Consider the following 22,674-nt stretch of genomic DNA (forward strand, 5'->3'; position numbering starts at 1 on the left):
GCTAAATGATGAACAGGTTACGGCTCTGGATTCATCTCTTTTGATATTTGAATTCCATGAAGCCCTACAGCATCTCCCAATTAATAAAGCCCCAGGTCACGATGGTTTTCCTACCAAGGAGTTTTAGGGCCACATTAAGAAAAAAATTAAAATACTGCATCTTGAGAAAATAGTCATAATGTGGAGATTAAAGATGTCATTTCAAGTCAAAACTGCCATGCCACGTCTGCTATACCCTCCAGCAGAATGTCTTGTATTATGAGTTAGTGAAACTATACTTTATAATCAGTTTTAGAAACAAGAAAATTATTTATCTTTTAGTACATAAACACAATGTAGTGATGAGTATGAGAATGTCAAAGTTACGGGGCAGAAAGCTGCATTGGCTCAGAAGGAAAAACACACAAACTGGCAATGGTCAGATGGAAGGATATCGATGATTGCACCTTTGTGCAGTACAGAGGGGGCGTGTAGTATCACAAGACAGAATAAGACAGCTGATAAGATATCTTTATTGTCATTGCACAATCCCGATCAAGTTCCATCTACCCAAGGCATTTTGTAGAGGGTACCGTTATGGCTCCTGTTAACCACACCTTGTGTTTCAGGGGCGGGACCCAATCCAGCTCCTGCCAGCTGTGTTACTCACCTGCTCTCCATCAGCCAATTCTCTGATCCCTTTTTAAGGAGAAGAAAGGCCTACAGTCAGTGCTCGATTGTACACTACATCCAGTTAGTGCTGTGCCTCTCTCTGTGTACCTACTCTAACAGCCTTTCCTGCTGATTTCTTTTCTCCTCTCTGTACAGAATCCCGAGTGCTGAGCGAGTGGCTTAATGGCAGAAAGGAGTGGCCCCGCTCAAGAGGCAGCTAACTGGATAACTCTCCCTGCAATATTTATTATTACCTGCAAATGAATCCGTTTATCTTCTCCAGTCTGCTGTTGCGTCTCATCCCTGATGCAATCATGACGGGTATAGCAGCCATGGCACTTATTCGACTTGAAATGAAAACTTCAACTTTATTCTCAAAATGCACAATTTAATTTTTTTTTCTCAATGTGGCTGTAATACTCCATATTCTCCAGCAGAGTTCTACAAAGAAATTAAGTCACTAGACTAACATTTCAAAAATTTATGGAAAAACAAATCATCACAAATGTTTAAATACTCTACAAAAGCCGATGTTAAATCCACTTCAAAGGAAGCTTCAGCAACAGCAGCTAACTGTGGCAAAAATGGCAGCATTTACTGAGAGAAAGTAAACTCTTTATGCAATTTTGACTAGTCAAAATCCATCCATCCATCCATTTTCTTCCGCTTATCCGGAGCCGGGTCGCGGGGGCAGAAGCCTAAGCAGAGAAGCCCAAGCTTCCCTCTCCCCAGCCACCTCCTCCAGCCCATCCGGAGGGACCCCAAGGCGTTCCCAGGCCAGCCGAGATACACAATCTCTCCAGCGTGTCCTGGGTCTACCACGGGGCCTCCTCCCGGTGGGACATGCCCGGAACACCTCACCCAGGAGGCGGCCAGGAGGCATCCTAATCAGATGCCCGAGCCACCTCAACTGGCTCCTTTCGATGTGGAGGAGCAGCGGCTCTACTCCGAGCCCCTCCCGGATGGCCGCACTCCTCACCTTATCTCTAAGGGAGAGGCCAGCCACCCTTCGAAGGAAACTCATTTCTGCCGCCACGGATACATTTTAAATATCTTGAATTGTAATTACGGATGTGTGAAGCATCAAATGATGAATCCAGTGATGTCATTTGAGATATCTTGAAAGGAATTTTGACTCATCAAAATGTAATTGAAGATATCTTGAATTATTATTCTTACTAGTCAGAATGTAATTGCGGATATCTTAAATTACCATTCTGATAGTCAAAATGCAGTTTTAGATATCTGAAATGTAATTACGGATAGTCAGACAAATGGATTTTATGTTAAAACGGCCTGCCATGAATGGTCTGGACTTTTGATAACCTCAATATATATGAAGAATTGTGTAAACAGTTGATATGAAAGTTTATTCAAGAGCATATATAACTTATACCTGTAATGTGTCACTGTGTCAGAAAAATTGGAATAAAAACATGTTTGTGGACAGCATGTGGTAATAAAAAAAACTTTTTAAAGAAAATCTATTAAAAAAAATATTTAAGAGAAATGTACAAAACTAAAAGAGAAATACATCAGAAATTGAAGTAAGATGTCTAGAGCAAAGACGACAAAATGAAAGCATGTAAGTGGCTCTAGGATTTTTGAATATGAGCCCAGGATGATGGTGATGATGCGCAGCATAAAGTCTCGTCCTTTTTCTACAGTCCAGGTTCATGTAAACCTGTATGGATCAACACAACACATATTAGCTTTATTAGCTCAGACATTCAGAATAACCATCTGACTAATGACTTTGTCTTACTGAGCAGATCCAAAACCTGGCCAGAATAGGTTACTCCAGTGGTTCCCAAAGTGTGTGCTGCAGCCGGTGGGTCATACACTGGCATTAGCACTTTACACATGACTGGGTATTATTAGCAATTTATAGTCAACAGCCTGTGTTGTTTATATATTTTTTTAATTCAAATTTTCAAGGAAATCCATCACTTTCTCTTGTATTTTGATGAGAGTGAAGACAGGCTTCTAGCAAGGAAAATTTCACAGGCCAGCGCTTTTGGATGACAGGAGGGAGAGCACTCATGGGATTTTCGGGTTTTTAAATGGGCCGCAGCACACTTGACTCTGGAAAACACTGGGCTGCTCTATTCCTTTACTGACCTGACCAGAGTCTGAAGTGAACACTCTTCACTGCAACACAGCTGCTTCAGTTCTGTGTTTCTGCAGCTTGTTGAGTCTCAGGTCCAGCTCTCTCAGGCACTGCTGGTTTGAGTTAAGCGCTAAGCAGAGAGAGTCACAACCTTCATCTGTGATCTGACAGTCCTTCAGCCTGTTGAAGTGAGATTTTTTTTTTTTAATCATGATTGGTGGCAGTCATAGTCTCCCCAGAGGTAAATTAGATGTTGTACCTTAGAATTTCCAGTCTGCAGTTTTGACTTTCCAATCCAATAGACAGAAGCTTCACTCCTGAATCTTGCAGCTTGTTGTGGCTCATGTCTAGTTCTCTCAGATGAGAGGGTTTTGACTTTAGAGCTGGAGCCAGAGAAGCACAGCCATCATCTATAATCTGACAGTCCTTCAGCCTGTAGGGAAAAAAAAAAAAAAAATCATCATTGCTGGCCTTCAGACTTGGCACGAGGAGAAATTAGATTTTATACCTCAGAATCTCCAGTCTACAGTTTTGATTCTCCAGTCCAGCAGACAGACACTTTACGCCTGAACTTTGCAATTTGTTGTGGCTCAGGTCCAGCTCTCTCAGATGTGAAGGGTTTGACTTCAGAACTGAGCCCAGAACTGTACAGCAGCTTCCTGGTAGTTCACAGTGAGTTAGTCTGTAATTACAGTACATTTGTTTAAAATTCAGTCAAATGTTTATCATTTCCTGTTACTGGCACAAGATTTGTGGCTCTAATTATCAGGTGAATTTGACCACAGTCAAGCCTCTGCAGTATAATGTGAAGAACTAAAGATTACTGATTACTGTAAAGCAAAATGCTGAATTTAACCTGTTTGGATGACATTATGGTTATGTGTGAGACAAACACAAATGCATAAGCAGGATTATGAAGTGCAAAGTTCATGTTGCTGAATTCATTTTACAGCATTTTAAATGTGAAATCAGTAAGGTGACAGTATATGCCTCTATTACTGTGCAAATCTTGATCCACCCCACATTTACACGTTTTCTTGAAAAATGTGAAATAGGTCCAGTGAGTTTTTCAAACTTCTGCAAACATAAATTTAGTATAAAACATAATAAACAATTCATACAATTCTAATAAGCTTGGAAGTCAATATTTGGTACAACTGACATTATTCAACACAGCTTCTCTCAGGCATGCTTTCCAGTAAGATCTAAAAAAAATAATAATAATAATAATAATGTGTGTGTGTGTTTGTTTGCAACAGGCTAGTAGTACCCAAATGTTTAAAGGAACCATTTAAAATGTTGTCATAAATGTGATATCACTGAGGCATTTCCAGTGAAATATCAGCAAAATCGACTAGTCCACTGCATAATTTTTTTCACTTTGATTTTTGGGGTGTCTCTGAACTCATCCCTCTGTAGGTTGATTTTTATTTCCATCAAATGATGCGCCATCCTTTGATTCCTAACACATTACCCAATCAATATCAGTATGGATATCAGCCTCATTTCCCCATTGCAATCTGATGTGTTTTCAAAGTGTTCCTTTAATTATTTCAACAGTATATAAAGAAATAAGGTGAAGCTCAAGACTTTATTAGGGTGAGTAAAAAAAACAACAAAAAAAAAAAACAGCTCAAATTACTTTTCAAAACAACATGTAAGTTCTAGATTTATATATTTTAAACTAACCTTAAGGTTTCCAGTCTACACTTTGGACTTTCAAGCCCAGCTGAAAGCAGCTCAATTCCTGACTCCTGCAGTTCATTTTGACTCAGGTCCAGTTCTTTCAGATAGCAGTTGGACTGAAGAACTGCAGCCAGATGACCACAGCTGACCTCTGACAAACTGCATAATCTTAGCCTGAATTAAAAGAAAAAGAAAACAATCTGAAAAATTGAAAGGTTATTTAACCATTTTTGCTCCATCCTAATTGCTGATACTTGCTCTCATGTTGGTTGGCTGACTTTAGGGTTATGACAACTCTAAAAGTGTTTGTCACAATTTAGGGAATATTATATCAATGTATTTGAGTGAGTGAATGGTTTGGGTTTTACAGTATACAAGGGACAAAATCAATATCATGTGAGCACCATCTTAGACTATTTATCTCTTCATGTAAAGTACACATGGTTAGGGTTTAGATTTGTTGCACTTGCTTCTGTTTAAGGCTACGCGTCCTCTTCACCATCACCAAGCCAGCCTGATTTCCCTGCTGCTCGGGACAATCTGCCAAGGGAGAACTAACGGTGGCTAAGCTACCCTTGCATACACTGTCTACAGTGACCTGGCTACATGTAGGCTAACTTGAATCAACAAGTTGAAAACTACTGTAAACTCTTATTCTGAGTGTGGTTGTTAGGTTCCCTGAAGCCAAATAAGAAAAGGGCATTCTGAATGGATTTTATAAAGCAAAACCTCCTGTCATGTCATAATAAAACCTCATCATAAAAATATCTAATTATGGTGTCAGACCTCAGACTCTCCAGTCTCCAATTGGGACTCTGCAGTCCAACAGAAAGTGTCCTCACGCCTGCATCCTGCAGGTTGTTACTGCTCAGGTCCAGTTCTCTCAGGTGGGAAGGGTTGGACTTCAGAGCTGAGACCAAATAATCACAGCTGATCTCTGACAGTCCACAGTTAGCAAGTCTGTTGTTATAGAATAAAGAAAAGCTGTGGTTAAAATCATCATGTAAAATTACTTGCATCCTTAAATTGAGGAAACCTTTACACAACACTACCAAATAATGAAAGCAACCAAAACTCTTGCAGAAACTACTAAAACTATCATTTTAAATGCTGGACTGTGTTTGCGTGGCCATGTGTTGTGTTTGAATTTTTCCCAAGTTTAAGAGAATCAAGGGCAAAACTAACAAAAGTGCCTTAAGTCTACAGTTTGGACTCCCCAGTCCAACAGACAGCTGCTTCACTCCTGAGTCCTGCAGTTTGCTTCCTGTGAGGTCAAGCTCCATCAGATGGGAGGGGTCAGCCTTCAGAGCAGAGGCCACAACTTTGTAGTGAATCTCTGACAGCCAACATTCAGGAAGTCTGAGGGGTGGAAATAATGGAGGTCAGTGACTTATAATAAATATTAAGGCCTAAAAACAACAGTAGTCATAAGTAGCAAGGGAAAGATTAAGGAGAGGTCTCTGTAAAATGTTTTTCATATCATGAACCATTACAAGAATTTTGGGGCTCAGCACATTCTGTGATTGAAGGTAGGATGGGATTGTGCCATCTCAGCAAACATGCTTGTATGGGCACACAATGGGTAGTTGTGGGTGCACTCTGAGGCTGTGTGGGCAGGGCAAACTCACATTCTCACAAACACACACCCACGTGGGTGTGTGTGTTCACCCAAACCTACCCACTGAGGTCCTGCATGGGCATGTTTGCTGGCATATTATTATAATAAACACCATACAGGGAAATGAGACTACTGTGGAGAAGAAATTGTTTTTGGACACAAAAATACCGTGAAGGTTGTGTCAATATGTGGTGCTACCTGCTTTTCTTTTTTTCCCTCAACTACTTTGTGGTCCAGGTCCATACCAATTATTGGTGGTAATGTACCATGGGGTACATGTGGGCCCTGAACTGTGAGGCCCTGGTACGCAGCCCACTGTGGGCCCCAGTACCAATGTAAAACGTCAGGCACGTCTGAAAGTCCTTAAACACACACACAGTTGTGGTCAAAAGTTTACATACAGCAACATGGTAATCTTAGGCCTTTAATGATTTCTTTAATTGTTCTTCCTTGATTGTATGACAAATATATTTAATGATCTTTAAGAACTGGATTCACAAGTTTACATTTATTTGGGATTTTCTCAAATCCACATACATCAAATGTATATGTATAGGCTTAGGTGTATACATACACCCTCACTAATATTTGTTTAAATGTCCTGTATCAAGTTGGACTTTGACCAGATGCTTTCAGCAGGCATTAGTGATGGCTAAACGAGGCTTTCTGAAGCTCTGTACCTTTTTTGAACCATTGTGACAAAAATTGGTTCGCTGCTCAAAGGTTCATTCAGTACTTTTGGCTGACATCTGCTGGCCACAGTGGTTGTTGCACAGCCAAATGAAGCCCTGCAGATGTGATGCACCTTTCATGTGTATAATAACACTTCTTAACATGTGTTGGGACAGTTCCTCAAATGACCTGCAATCCAACTGTGTTCTCTGTATTTGTTCTTTGTATCACATATTGGCAGCACAGTGGTGTGGTGGTTAGCACCACTGCCTCACAGCTAGAATGTGGAGTTTGCATGTTCTCCCCGTACCTGCGTGGGTTTCCTCCCAAAGACATGCAGTCACTGGGGTTAGGTTAACTGGTCACTCTAAATTGCCCATAGATGTGAATGTAAGTGTGGATGTCGTCTGTCTCTCTGTGTTAACCTGCGACAGGCTGGCGACCTGTACAGATGTACTCTGCCTCTCGCCCTATGACAGCTGTGATAGGCTCCAGCGCCCCAACAACCCTGATCAGGATAAGAGGAAGAGGATGGATGGATGGATGGACGGATGGATGGATGAGTATCATATTTAAAAATTATCTGCCTGAATAAATAAAATTATTTATTATAAATAATTTTATTATTTCATAATAAAATTATTTATTTTATTATGAAATAATAAAATAAATAATTTGGAAAACAGTTTGATTTGTCATTGATTCTAAATTACATGGACAGGGAAGATGTTCAAAAATAAAGAGGCAGTAGGTGAGATTGATTTGTTTTCCCCCTCTTTTTTTGGTGTACTGTTATTTCCTTTGCTATTGTGCTTGGTGTGCAGGAAATGTGTACTTAGGCACCTCTTTTTTTTTTTTTTTTTTCCATTCTGGAGTAATTTTTCCATGGTACATGGCCTTAAACGGTTTATCTTTTTAGGAACAGCTTCCCCAGCCTTTGAGAACATCCTTTCACAAGGAACAGAAGAAGCTGATGTGACCAGGAAGTAAGAAAGGGAGAAAGAAAAGCACCACTTAAATGATATGGCACTATGGTAAATGGTAAATGGACTAGCTCTTATATAGCGCTTTTCTACTTTTTAATTAGCTAACACTCACACACATTCATACTCCGACGGGACGGTCGGAGAGCAACTTGGGGTTAAGTATCTTGCCCAAGGATACATTGGCATGTAGCCTGGAGTAGCCAGGAATCGAACCGCTGACCTTCCGATCAGTAGGTGACCTGCTCTACCTACTGGGCTACAGCCACCCACAGTATTATCCACTTAAATATAATGAGTATGTTCTCAAAGGTGAAGTGATGACTTATGTGTAACTGTTTGAATGGATGATCTTGGAATCTGCAGTTATTTAGAAATGGCTCCAAGAGACCTTCCTGACTTCTGTCAATCTATAATTCTCCTTCGATCTTCACTGAGTTCCTTGAACTTTCCCATAATTCTGAATGTTGGTCATTCCAGTGAGTGCAGTCAAACAAATGCTTTTTATTCTGGCAAAGAGTTTCATGACCACTAACAGGAGGTTAAAAGGGTAATAGCCTTATCAAGCTAAAATATATTATAAAATCTTCAGCACCACTCATTAAAACATTTAAGTGAGTGTATACATATTTTTGAGTTTGCATGTATAATTTGACTTTGTGTGGATCAGAGAATTTCCAAAGTAAAATTCCAAATTGTGCACCCATTTTTTTTTTTGAGTTTTTGAGTCATTAAAGGTATAATATCATTCTATAATGGAAAAAGTTTAAAAAAAAAAATCACTAAATGCCTGAAATTACCATGACATTCATGACCAGAGCAGTGTGTGTAAACATCTTAATGTGCTTCCCTACTGGATCAGCTGCTGAACCTTCAATGATTGGCTCCTCAGAGGCTGTTTACATAATCTGCATTTCCCAGGTACTCCGTGTTTCCTGGTTGTTTACTTGTCTGCTTTTCAGGCTCATTCTCTTTTTTAACCCTTCTATTTGTCCCATTGTCCCTTTCTGGCAGTTGTCTGTGAGACTGTTTGACTCCTGCAGTTTAGTCTACAAATATTTCAAAGGAAGCAAGTTTCAATTTTTTTTCCTTTTCCTTGGTTGAAGGTTTGGAACTAAAACAAAGATGAAATTCTGAGAAAAAAAAATGCCTGAATGTCTACAAAAGGCAGCAGTGATAAAACTATAAAAACTGTCTCACATTTCCAGAGCTTTAAGTGTGTCTCAGTGACTGCAGCTACATTGTGTCTCCTGAGTGGGAGGGCAGGTCTACAGCGGTTAGGACTCACCGAGCCTTCCGGCAGTTTCTTACAGCTGGGACAAGCCTCAGTCTACCCTCCCAGGATGTGTTGTACTTGTCAAGGTCAAACTCATCCAGAACCTCCTCTGACATCTGCAGCATGTAGGCCAGAGCTGAACACTGGATCATAGAGAGTTCCTTCTCTGATGTGTTCTCTGACTTCAGGAACTTCTGGATCTCCTGATGTACTGAGAGGTCGTTCATCTCCATCAGACAGTGGAAGATGTTGATGATTCTGTCAGGAGAAATAAACTTAGCTTTCATCTCCTTCAAACTGTTAATAATTCTCTGGATTATTTCTGGACTGTCCTCAGGCTGACCCAGCAGACCTCCTAAGATGCCATGGTTGTACTTCAGGGAGAGGCCATGAAGGAAGCGAACAAACAGGTCCAGGTGACCATTTTCACCCTCAAGGGATTTTTTTAAGGCCATGTGCATAAAGTCAGCAAGAGATGGGTAATACAAATCCCCATCATAATCCTCATCATCTTCCTCCTCTTCATTTGATGTATTTTCCAGGAAGTCCTCCAGCACCTCCATCTTCCTGCTGGTGAAACAGTGGAACATGTAGACTGCAGCCAGAAACTCCTGAATGCTCAGATGAACAAAGCAGTAGACTGGTTTCTGGAAGATCACACACTCTCTTTTGAAGATCTCTGTACAAACTCCTGAGTACACCGAGGCCTCTGTCACATCCAGACCACACTGCTCCAGGTCTTCTTGGTAGAACATGATGTTTCCTTTCTTCAGGTGCTCAAACGCCAGCCTCCCCAGCTTCAGAAGAACTTCCCTGTCAGCCTCCATCAGCTCCTGTGGACTCGTCTCATGTCCTTCATGGTACTTGTTCTTCTTCCTCTTTGTCTGAACCAGCAGGAAGTGTGAGTACATGTCAGTCAGGGTCTTGGGCAGCTCTCCTCTCTGCTCTGTAGTCAACATGTGCTCCAGAACTGTAGCAGTGATCCAGCAGAAGACTGGGATTCTGCACATGATGTGGAGGCTCCTGGATGTCTTCATGTGGGAGATGATTCTGCTGGACAGCTCTTCATCACTGAACCTCCTCCTGAAGTACTCCTCCTTCTGGGCGTCAGTGAAGCCTCGTACTTCTGTCAGCCTGTCCACACATCTAGGAGGGATCTGATTGGCTGCTGCAGGTCGGGAAGTTATCCAGACGAGAGCCGAGGGAAGCAGCTTCCCCTCGATGAGGTTTGTCAGCAGCTCGCTGACTGATGACTTCTGTGTGACATCAGACACGAGCTTCCTGTTGGTGAAATCCAATGAAAGTCTGCTTTCATCCAGGCCGTCAAAGATGAACAGAAGCTTCCAGACAGCGAGCTTCTCTGCTGGGACCTTCTGTAATGTTGGATGGAAAACATGGAGCAGCTCCAGAAGACTGTACTGCTGATCTCTGATCAGGTTCAGCTCCCTGAATGAAAGCAGCATCACCACACTGACATGTTGGTTCTCCAAGCCCTCTGCCCAGTCCAGACTGAACTTCTGCACTGAGAAGGTTTTTCCAACGCCAGCGACGCCGTTGGTCAGAACCACTCTGATGGGTCTCTGTTGGTCAGGGAAGGCTTTAAAGATGTCGTGGCACCTGATTAGTCTGTCACGGAGGGCGTCCATCTTGGAAGCTGTCTCCAGCTGCCTCACCTCATGTTGGGTATGAGCCTCTTCACTCTGTCCCTCTGTGATGTAGAGCTCAGTGTAGATCCTGTTCAGGAGGGTTCCACTTCCTTCAGTCACACATTCACATCTCCTCCTCAGACTGATCTTATGTTCCTCTAAAACCTACTGCAGACCAGCATCTGCTGAAAGACAGAAAAACACTGAGACTAAAGAGAAAGAAACTCTGAAATGTGTCAACAACACAACAAGAAGTCCAGTTTTCAGAAATGAGTCCATCAGCAGACAGATGTTCAGTCTTACTTTGTCCACAGCTGCTCTGACTGGCTGTCTGCAGTCCAGCTCTGGTTCTGGGTCTTTGTCCACACTGGGGACAGGAGGAGTCTCCTGATGAAGCAGACTGGTCCCAGTATGAGGAGATGCACTGTCTGCAGAACCAGTGTCCACAGCTGGTAGAGACCGGATCCTTCAGGACGTCCTGACGGGAAGCACAGCGGGACGGCTGCTCCTCCACACAGACGCCGCTTCTGTTGACCACAACATTTTATTACAGAGATTAGAGCATACTATAGGTATTAAAGGTACTGCACTGCAGTGGTTTGAATCATATTTATCTCATAGACTCCAATTTGTTCATGTAAATGGGGAGTCTTCTTCACACACTAAGGTTAATTATGGAGTTCCACAGGGTTCTGTGCTACGACCAGGGTTGTAATCATTTGGGATTTTACATTACAGTTTAGTTTTAGTTAGTTTTTACTTTTTTTCTCCAATTCAGTTAATTTTAGTTAGTTTTTAGTGTTTTTTTCTCATTGTTATTTTTGGTTTCATGCTTAGTAAACTCACAACACAGTTTTAGTTAGTTATAATCTTTTCCTTTTAATTATAGTTTTTTTTATTTCAGTTAACAAAAATGTTTTTTCAATTTCAGTTTTCATTATTTAGTTTGTTATCGTTAACTATAATAACCGTTGCTTGGACCAATTCTATTTGCATTATACATGCTTCCCTTAGGCAGTATTATTAGAAAGCATTGCACCAATTTTCATTGTTATGCAGATGATACTCAGCTTTACCTATCAATGAAGCCAGATGACACACATCAATTAGTTAAACTGCAGGAATGTCTTAAAGACATTAAGGCCTGGATGACCTCTAATTTCCTGCTTCTAAATTCAGATCAAACTTATTTTACTCAGCCTGTCTCAGAGTGATGCTGAAAAGCTCATTCATGCATTTATTACTTCTAGGTTGGACTATTGTAATTCATTATTATCAGGCTGTCCTAAAAGCTCCCTGAAAAGCCTTCAGCTGATCCAAAATGCTGCAGCTAGAGTACTGACAGGGACTAGAAAGAGAGAGCAGATTTCTCCCATATTGGCTTCTCTTCATTGGCTCCCTGTTAAATCTAGAATAGAATTTAAAATCCTTCTCCTCACCTACAAGGTCTTGAATAATCAGGCTCCATCTTATCTCAAAGACAATGTCAGATGACTGCCCCCCCGAGCCTGGTTCTGATGGAGGTTTCTTCCTGTTAAAGGGAGTTTTTCCTTCCCACTGTCACCAAGTGCTGCTCATAGGGGGTCGTTTGGTGTTGGGGTTTCTCTGTAATTATTGTAGGGTCTTTGCCTTACAATATAAAGTGCCCTGAGATGACCGTTTACCTGATACTGGCGTTATATAAATAAAACTGAATAGAATTGAGGAATGGTCATAACTCAAGACAGGATTTTGTTAACATATGAAATTTGACCTTTAAATATTTATTATTTATCATGAAACAAGTCTCTTTTGCAAATAAGACACAGTCTCAGTGGGACTACTTGTATAATTAAAGGTTAAATAAAAAACATATGAAAGCTGGCAGTTCATTAACAAACTAGTGTTAGCTAAGTTTATTCAGAATAAAGAGAGCTTGGGGCCATGTTCACACAGAAATCAGATCACAGGCTGTAACAGATAACAGAATCATGGCCTCGTTTTATTTGTGACACTGTTAATGGTCAGGAAAAACATTCAGTGTTTGAAAAATGTCTAATAAAGGATGTTGAGGCCATCAGCTCGGTTTACTGACTCTTACTGTGTGTGTGAGGGAGCAGATTCTCTACTGAAGCCTGGAGGATGATCTTTGGACCGGTCGCTCTTCAAAGACAGACAGCCGGATTCCCGGGACTCTGCTCTAGAAACACATGAGCAAAAAAACATTTAAAGAAAAGCTGGTTTTTGTTTCCCCATCCAGCACAAATATGAGTCTAATTCTAAACTATCAGAGCACTCCCCTCCCCACATCAGGAATCAGTAACATGAAGACGATGAAACTTAGTGTAGATGGACCTGCTCAAAGCAGACAAGATGAATCGCTCATTATGAAGTCTGCAGCCCAAACAAAGCCTGTTAAAGGATTTTAAAACAGGAAGATCTTCATCATTTAATGCATTCTTGTTCCTTTTGTACAACATCCATGTCAAAGACCAATCAAAGAGCCTCTACACTGAGATATAAACACTGTCAGACATGCATACAAGGACGTGGGGGCCACACAAACTCCTGAGGACCGTTCTGAGCTGCTGCAGTGAAGTTTCAGCTAAATGTTCATTTTTACTTTGAGTTTCAGGGTCTTTAAGTTCAGCCTCTGTAGGCTGATCGTTTTCATTTCCATCAAACGAGGTGGCTCCTTTCACTCCTCACTCATTACCCAGTACTGCAGCTCTGACCCACAGGAGTACTGCAGCTCTGACCCACAGGAGTACTGCAGCTCTGACCTAAGTGACCGCGGGGCCTGAAAGCTGAAGGCTCTGCCATCATGTACAGTTACAGACTGATGGTGCTCAGGCTGGTAAAAATGAACACAGGGTAACAGCGACTGTAACAACAGGACCAAAGGTTCTGCTCCAGAGTGCAGCTTCAGTTTGAATCCTTAATGTGCTGCTGAGTCCAGACCACAAGAACTGCAGTAATGGTCCCGGGACGGGCAGCTGCAGCGTCCCCTCTCTGTGTGAACACGTAAGTGATCATCCCTCCCTGCCCTCTCCATGGCTACCAAAAACAGCTGGAGCCAAAACTGACCTTTGACCCCACACAATCAATGTTTGAACTTTTTTTCATTAAAGGTAGAAGCTGATGGATGGTCCCAGATATTCAGTCACACATGTATGCATACAGCAGTGTGTGTGTGTGTGTGTGTACAGTAAACGCTCTCACTGTGGTTCAGTACTGAAGTATGGAGACTCGTCTTTGGAGTGATCGCTCTTCATTGAGACGCAGCTGCATCCTGATGACTCAGCTCGTTGCTCCTCTTCATTCACCTTCATCGTCACTGAGTCCCAGCTGTGAGTGCAGAGCAACAAACACACAGTAAACACACAGACTGGTTCTTCTCCACCTGAGCACTCAAAGCACTTCATGCAGCGTCTCGTTCACCCAACGAGCACTTTTTTCTTTGCCTGAGTGCTTCTGTCACACTCCATCTTTTGTCTTGCAAGAGCACTGCAGCCACTTCCTGTACTCTGCTTTTTTAAGCCTGTCATGTCTGGTATTTTTCACAATCAGAATGATGATCTGAATGCACTGATGTACCACACATATTTGCTTTAACTTTTGCAGGCCTGCGTACGGGAGCAGCGGGTAGAGACAGCTCCGTATGCAGGGCCACACCATCACTGTCCACAGAGTCTCAGAGCTATGGAGGCCACAGACTTTATAAATGTGTCTCTGTCCTTGTATACTGATGACTGACTGATCTCAGAAGCACTCGTGTCACCAAAAACATGAACTACTCTAACTGGGATCACAGTGTCTGCACAAACGTGAACATCTGTAAATGAAATCCTCTGTTCTGAGCTCTGACAGCAACGCTATGAATGCAGGAACGGATCAGTGCTGGTTCAGGTGCAGCACGAGGGGAGGAGTCAGAGAGCCAGCTAAGCTCCTTTACTCCATTACCACGGTAACTGACTGGAAACAGGAAGCCAGAGTTTCATCATCTCAGGATTAACAAACTCAGAGCTGTTAGCTAAACCTGCTTCCTGGGATCGGGCACATGGCTGAACAGGAAGTCTGTGATGCTGACAGGCGGGGCTCTGTGATTCAGCCACTTGAAGTGATTGGACCAATGAATGAACACCTGTCCCCTGTCCTCCAATCACTGATCGAGAATTCCTCAGCGCACTGAGATCTTTGCTGATACAGAAACGTGTGGGGAGCGGTTTCTCTGTTTAACTTAAACCTTATTTTCTTCCAAGGCTTCACACTGATCTCCTCCTCCTGTGTGCACTCCTCCATCACCTGAGCTCAGCCGTCCGTCCTCTTTTATTTACAGGTGGTTACTTGTGAAAGCAAACAAAGCTGTGAAGTTAAACCTGTATTGACAACCATGCAGGTGAATGCAGGTGAATGCAGGTGAGCTGAAGCTTCCTGTTCTCAGAGACTGAACTCTGACTCTTTTTAACCCTTTAAGCCCCAAACATATTGTTATGATCCATCTTCATGAGCCATGTTGTTCACATGTTTGGCTCTTCCCACTAGATTGTGTGTGGGTGTGTGCGTTTCTCTCTCCACCCTCCAAGGTGTGTGTGTTGGCTGAAACAGGTGCAGATTGCTAATTGGCTGGTTTGAATAAGTTCCCGCCTCCCCCCTCTCCTTGAGTATTTGTGAGGGGGGAGCAAATTCACTTATTTCTTTTACAAATCCCAGTTAGACATGAGTTTGCTGTTTTATCACTTCTACAGTCATTCACTGATCACTATATAAGGATGGATACAGTGATCATATCACAGATTTATAATGAGCCCTGCCATCACAGCCCGGCTTAAAGGGAAAACTGGAGGAGGAAGTAATCAAAATATTTAACTTCACAGAACAACAATAACCAAAACGATGACACGCAGCACTGATAAACGAAGCAGAGCCCCTCGGGCCTGAGGCTGGCAGCTTCAATATGAGGGGCCAATCAGCCAGCCCAGCTGCACCCCCCCGTTCCCCTTGTGACCTCTGTCCAATGAGGAAGCAGAACTCACAGCGTGTGACAGCCAGTTTCCCCACACTGGAACTGTTACTGTAGCAGCGCTGTGCACAGCAGACTGAGCTGTACGAAGCTGCTCTCAATGGTTCAGCCATTAAATTATGTCATTTTGAGAGGTTCACAGTCGGACTCTGAAAATCAGCTACATCAGCCTCAGTGGGTCGACCCAGGACCGATCCCCCTGAAGGAATCATAGTGGCTTATTTTGTCCAGATATGATCTGTATTATTTAAAACGTCCCAGCCTTCAAATCTATATTCAAATATCTCAAACGTAGCTAACCAGCATGTAGACGGCTCGTTGAAAGGTGAAACCTGTGGAATATTTCTGATAAAAAATGACATGGTGAGACTTGGAGAGAGACCCTGCTTTGTTTCTGAGTTAAATGAGAAACTGTGAAAAGCTCAGTATGAAGAGTAAGTCAGGAAAACCTCATCTGTCACTACAGGCTGAGATTAGATCACATTATAAATGCATATACACACACACACACACAACCACTGAATAATCACTCAGAGCTGATTGGACTCACTCCGATCAGCTGTTCAGAAACAGGAAGCTGAGTTTATTTTTAAACTCTGAGTTTGTGGAACCTGCGTCCTGGTATTTGGACTCCTGAACTGAATCCAAGAGCACTTTGTGAAGGCTTTTGTAAACACTGATCCACTGCAGATGCTGAGTGAGAGGCCATGTTGGCTGAAAGCCTTCTTCTGGTTGGTCCAGAGCGCAGGTCAGAGAGCGGTGCTGTCAGCCCTTTATGTGTGGTTAGGGAGGAACATGAGAACCTGCTGTAGCTGCTGCTGCTGAGCATCATCAGGGGTCTGTGTTGCTGGCCTGCTCCTGGGAGTGGGTGGAGGGGGAGCGGCGCTTCGTGTTGTGTGTAGCCATAAATACTGAAGACTGCACATAAAACAACAGTGCAGCTTACATGATGACACAAAGCTGATACTCTGACAGAACTCCAACAGACTGAGTGCGTTTTGGTGGCGTGCAGGGACCTGTTGTGTTACTGTCATCATCACTACTTTGACCTGATGCCAAAGGCAGTGCTGCAGCGCCAGGAGACAAAGGTTTGTGCTCACACTGAAACTCTACACTACACTTGGTTTATCTACATACTCTCAAACACCAGCTCCTCATATTTCCATAATGGTGGCCACAGCTGTGTGGGGATGCAGCCTTCTCCCAGTATTAGCTGACCCTATCCCAGCACCACCACCGTCCAGGTGGAGCCGCTCTCCTCGTGTCCAGCTCCGCATGGTTCCACATGCTCCCTTCTCCCACAGCCTTCTTCTAAATGGCTGCCACTCACAAACAGAAGGTTCCCGATGACTCGCAGCCTCCGGGAGTACAGACTGTGATCAACACCCAGCGCAGCAGCAGGAAGTAACAGGACGGGTCCCACAGGCAGGCTCCAAACCCCTGAGCCTCTGCTGCACTGAACCCTCACTGACCCGAACCTGCGCGAAGCTCTGAGAAACAAGCAGAAAACACTGACCTGATGCAGCCGCGCGCTCCGCCGGCAGGAAGTGACTCCACGTTCTCTTTGACAGGGGGGGGGGCAACAGCAGGAAGAGCAGAGTTAGCGCGCGCACCCAAGTGTGACTTCAGTAGCCCGCACGCCACTGATTGGATATCCTTCGCTGCTCCTTCACAAGAATCAAGTGTTGTGCCAAACGGCGGTTTCCTGTTTCCGGTGTTCATGAACGGCTGACACACAAAACAAAGAAATGACATGACTGCAGTGATGCTGAGGAGAAGCTTCGTGGCGTTTCTTCTGCTCTACTGCGCCACCAAGTGGACAGTAAGACAGGCAGAGCGCCGTGTCTGTCTTTATGATACGGGGGGGGGGGGGGGGGGGGGGGGAGAAACAGGAAACATTCTTCCTCTGTGAGATCTTATTGGACAGATCAGTTCAGGTGTTCAGACAGAGGGAAGCATGAATAAACTGCCGCCAAACCACTTCCTGAGTCAGTCACGTGGTGCGGCCGGCTGCAGGCTGACTCTGCCGTACGCACATGAATCAGGCCGTTCATTCACAGGTCTGACAGCTCACACTGGAAAGCCTGAGGCTGAAGGTATGAAGGCTCTCTGTGTTACAGCACAGAGATCTGCCCTAAACACAGACATGTTAATGTCACTGACCCACACAAATACACGATCAGACTGACTGCAGCTTCTATATGAGCAACAACTACACACTGACAACACACACGTGTTTGTTTCTCTAAAAGCTTTACTGAAGATGTGTACAAGCAAACAAAGGCAAATATCTCTCAGCCAATCAAAAGGGTAGTACCAGCAAAACAGGCTGAACTGATATAACAAGAACAAAGAAACAAAACTAAACGGCTGTAAGTGAAAGAAATAAAGTAAAAGGGGCGGAGCACACAGGCATATTGAATCAAAGTTATTATGTAATGACTGCAGCTCTCGGAGCAGGTGACCTCTGACTGCAGCTCTCAGTCAGAGCAGGTGACCTCTGACTGCGGCTCTCAGTCAGAGCAGGTGACCTCTGACTGCAGCTCTCGGAGCAGCTGACCTCTGACTGCAGCTCTTGGAGCAGGTGACCTCTGACTGCAGCTCTCGGAGCAGGTGACCTCTGACTGCAGCTCTCGGAGCAGGTGACCTCTGACTGCAGCTCTCAGTCAGAGCAGGTGACCTCTGACTGCAGCTCTCAGTCAGAGCAGGTGACCTCTGACTGCAGCTCTCGGAGCAGCTGACCTCTGACTGCAGCTCTTGGAGCAGGTGACCTCTGACTGCAGCTCTTGGAGCAGGTGACCTCTGACTGCAGCTCTCAGTCAGAGCAGGTGACCTCTGACTGCAGCTCTCAGTCAGAGCAGGTGATCTCTGACTGCAGCTCTCGGAGCAGGTGACCTCTGACTGCAGCTCTCAGTCAGAGCAGGTGACCTCTGACTGCAGCTCTCGGAGCAGGTGACCTCTGACTGCAGCTCTTGGAGCAGGTGACCTCTGACTGCAGCTCTCAGTCAGAGCAGGTGACCTCTGACTGCAGCTCTCGGAGCAGGTGACCTCTGACTGCAGCTCTTGGAGCAGGTGACCTCTGACTGCAGCTCTCAGTCAGAGCAGGTGACCTCTGACTGCAGCTCTCGGAGCAGGTGACCTCTGACTGCAGCTCTCGGAGCAGCTGGATCTGCTTCCATCAACATTAGAGTGAGTGCAGGTCTATTGGTCCATCCTGGTGTCAGACTGTGTTTGTAAGGTCACTGCCAGGAGACCCTGCGGATGGAAACCTGAGAGTTTAGCAGACCGCCTGTTCACAGCGTAATGAAAAGCTTTGAAATATTAAATTAGGTTTGATGAGCCAAAGGGACTATCTCATTCCCCTCCATCCTCAGAACATGAACCATATCTCCTTTCCTAATATAACAGCATTTATTTTTCCATACAAATTAAATGATTTTTGCATATGGCTTTAGCAGCAGTGGTGACACAGGAGGGAAAACTCTGCAGAGATGAGCCCGTACAAACTGTTAGCAGGATGTTTCTCCTCAGGCACTGCTTTATCTTCACAAATAATCATTCCCACATATTTCACTTCTTTTCTCATTGTTATGTCATATGATGACTGCAGAGTAAGAAAGAACTGAATTCAAACGTCGGCCCAGCCTACGTGTAAACTTGATACAAAGAGGCTAATTTCAGGATCACGTGTTTAAATATGACCTCGTGTACCGCAGTATGAAGGGAAACTCGGGGTTAACTCTGCAATCACCTGAATAAGCCCACAGCCTGATGTGTAGCTGTGATCCTGAAGTGGGCTTTTCCCTGTCTGTAGTTCACCTTTGCCCTGTTTCTGTTTCCCCGCCGTGCTCTCTGAGTCTCTGAGTGTGGTTTGGACTGTGTGATGGCTCCAGGATGGGCAGCAGATCAGGCTCAGCAGGAGCACTTTAAAGCTGAATGTCTGCAGAGGGAACTCTGATCAGTAAACCTTTCATTATTGTAATCATGGGCTCTGATGAAATGTGAGCTCTGACTGTGTGACAGATCTGAAAACTCTGCTGTTCTCATCATTAAACCTCTGACGTCAGCGAAGCCCCGCCTCCTTCTGGTTCCCGTGCTGCAGGTTCATCATGTGCTGGAGCTTCGTCAGAGCTGCTTGCTGATGGGTCATCCAGATCAGGTATGAAATATGACTTTGTTTTATTTGTGCTAAAGTCACAGGTTACAGTTTAAAGGGGCGATGTTTGCTCATATTGAACATGTGTTAGGACGATGTTTGGGTTAATGATTGGAGGACGTTACAGTAAACTGAAGCTATGAAAGCATGTCTGGTTTTAGTTCACTATGTGGCTCACAGTCTGTGACCAAAGGGGTCAGTGTGTGGACATATTTGGACAAAGGTCAGGAAGCCTAATTTAGCCTAAATTAGCACATTAGCACTGCTTAAACCTGCCTCACTATTTTCTATGGGTTCAGCTTTCTGAGCAGTGTTTCAACTCAGTGAGTTCATGGTTCAAACATACCTGTGTAACCAAGAAGAAGCATCATGTTTCAGAAGATTCATCAATACCTTACATTCTGTAAGTGTTTCACTAAATGAATCTGCTGGGAAATCACAAAGTCTCCAAACAACAATGATCTTGGATGGTGAGTCTGTGCGTGGACAAACTGACTAAACCACTAAAATCTGCCTCTGTTTGTGTTAATAACAATACACACAAACCAGCAGCATCAGCTCCACCTTTGTATTTACTGTAAACTGTTCCACCCCAAAGCTCACATGTACTGTGGCCTCAGACATACCTGAGCACCACCTGTGTGAAGTATTTAAAGTGTCTGAGTGATAGAATAAATATGACGTGTACATAAATGAGTTATGAGAATACATACATCTGTCTCAAAGCCTCTCTCTGTTTCCCAGGATGTGTGATGAGCTCAGAGCTGTTCTCCTCCCTGCAGGACGAAGATGATTAAACTCAAATTTGTGTTAAAATCTTGGGACAAAGGTGACTGACACAAAGTGAAAATGGCTGAGCGAGGACTTCAGCTTGACCAGGAGAAGTTTTGCTGCTCCATCTGTCTGGATCTGCTGAATGAACCAGTGACGACCTCCTGTGGGCACAGCTTCTGTAAGGGCTGTATTAAAAAGCATTGGGATGCAGAGGATCATCGGGGAGCCCACAGCTGTCCTCACTGCAGACAGACCTTCATACAGAGGCCGGTGTTGGGGAAAAACACCATGTTAGCAGAGTTGGTGGAGGAGCTGAACAATAGTGGACTCCAAGCTGCTCCTCATCCTCAGCACTATGCTGGACCTGGAGATGTGGCCTGTGACGTGTGCACTGAGAGGAAGCTGAAAGCCTCTAAGACCTGTCTGCAGTGTGTGGCCTCCTACTGTGAGCTCCACCTCCAGCCTCACTACGAATCCTCGACGTTTCAGAAACACAGGCTGGTCGAAGCCTCGGCAAAGCTCCAGGAGAACATCTGCTCTCATCACAACAGAGTGAAGGAGGTCTTCTGTCGCAGCGATCAGCAGTGTGTCTGTTACCTCTGTGCTTTGGAGGAACATAAAGACCACGACACAGTGTCAGCTGCAGCAGAGAGGTCTGAGAGGCAGAGAGAGCTCGGGCCGAGGTGGCAAAAACTCCAGCAGAGAATCCAGGACAGAGAAAACGACATGAAGCTGCTTCAGCAGCAGGTGGAGGCCCTCAGTGACTCTGCTGATAGAGCAGTAAGGGACAGCCAGACCATGTTCAGCCAGCTGATGCGACTCATAGAGAAACGAAGCTCTGATGTGGAGCAGCAGATCAGATCCCAGCTAGAAACCGAACTGAGTCGTGTTAAAGAGGTTCAGAAGAAGCTGCAGCAGGAGATCACTGAGCTGAGGAGGAAAGACGCTGAGCTGGAGCAGCTCTCACGCACAGAAGACCACGGCCAGTTTCTCCTCACCTACCCCTCACTGTCAGGGCTCAGTGAATCCACACGATTGGCCGGCATCAACATCCAACCTCAGAGCTACTTTGAAGAGGTGACGGCAGCTGTGTCAGAGCTCACAAAGAGCCTACAGAGCATCCTGAGTCAGGACCCATCTGAGACCTCACTGACTGAAGGGGAGGCTTTACATGGAGCAGAACAGCACATGACTTTAATGAAGCAACAACTGTGCTTGGTGCCACCTCCACCTCCACCATCTCCTCCCCCTCCACCATCATCTCCACCACCACCACCACCTCCACCACCATCTCTCCAGTCATTGAAGGAGCTCAAGACTTTAATAAAACAACAACTGCGTTTGGTGCCACCACCTCCACCACCGTCTTTACAGCCACCAGAAGACTCCAAGGCTTTTGTCAAACACCAACCACGTTTGGTGCTACCACCACCATCTGTACGACTACCACCAGAGTTGAAGACTTTAGCTAAACAGCCACTACCTCTGGTGCTGCCACCACCATCTTTCCAGCCACCAGCAGTGCCCAAGACCAGAGATGAGTTCCTACAATATTTCCAGCACATCACCCTGGATCCAAACACTGTGAACAAAGGGCTTGAACTGTCTGAGGGGAACAGGAAGGTGACGTGGCTGAATAAAGTTCAGTCTTATCCTGATCATGCGGAGAGATTCAGTGACAGTTTTCAGGTTCTGAGCACAGAGAGCCTGACTGGTCGATGTTACTGGGAGGTGAAGAGGACCCGGTCTGTTTCAGTAGCAGTGGCATACAAGAGTATCAGCAGAACAGGAAGTGGAAGTGTTTTTGGAGACAATGACAAGTCTTGGACAACATATTGTTGCTTGAGTAAATATGAATTCAAACACAACAGCACCATTACTTTCCTCTCGGGTCTTCGGTCTTCCACAGTCGGGGTGTACCTGGATCACAGTGCAGGTGTTCTGTCCTTCTACAGCGTCTCTGAAACCATGACTCTCCTCCACAGAGTCCAGACCACATTCACTCAGCCCTTACATGCTGGACTTTGGGTCGGCTTTGGATCCTCGGCTGAGCTGGTCGAGCTTCAGCAGTTTGGAGGTGTTAAGCGGGAGCCTTTGTGA

The 22,674-nt window shown here is 44.5% G+C and overlaps 1 protein-coding gene and 1 pseudogene across 1 annotated transcript; one reads left to right on the forward strand and one right to left on the reverse strand.

Annotated features, from left to right (window-relative positions):
• Positions 1–1,893: 1,893 nt before the first annotated feature.
• Positions 1,894–17,391, reverse strand: LOC115799117 (NACHT, LRR and PYD domains-containing protein 12-like; annotated as a pseudogene).
• A 3,258-nt stretch (positions 17,392–20,649) lies between these two features.
• Positions 20,650–22,674, forward strand: LOC115799876 (E3 ubiquitin/ISG15 ligase TRIM25-like). Its single transcript, XM_030757177.1, has 2 exons — positions 20,650–21,792; positions 21,949–22,674. Exons 1-2 carry the CDS (start codon positions 20,650–20,652, stop codon positions 22,672–22,674), a joined length of 1,869 nt encoding a protein of 622 aa, XP_030613037.1.

The sequence above is a fragment of the Archocentrus centrarchus genome, chromosome 20 (genome assembly GCF_007364275.1).
Source record: "Archocentrus centrarchus isolate MPI-CPG fArcCen1 chromosome 20, fArcCen1, whole genome shotgun sequence".
Classification (NCBI taxonomy): Eukaryota; Metazoa; Chordata; class Actinopteri; order Cichliformes; family Cichlidae; genus Archocentrus; species Archocentrus centrarchus.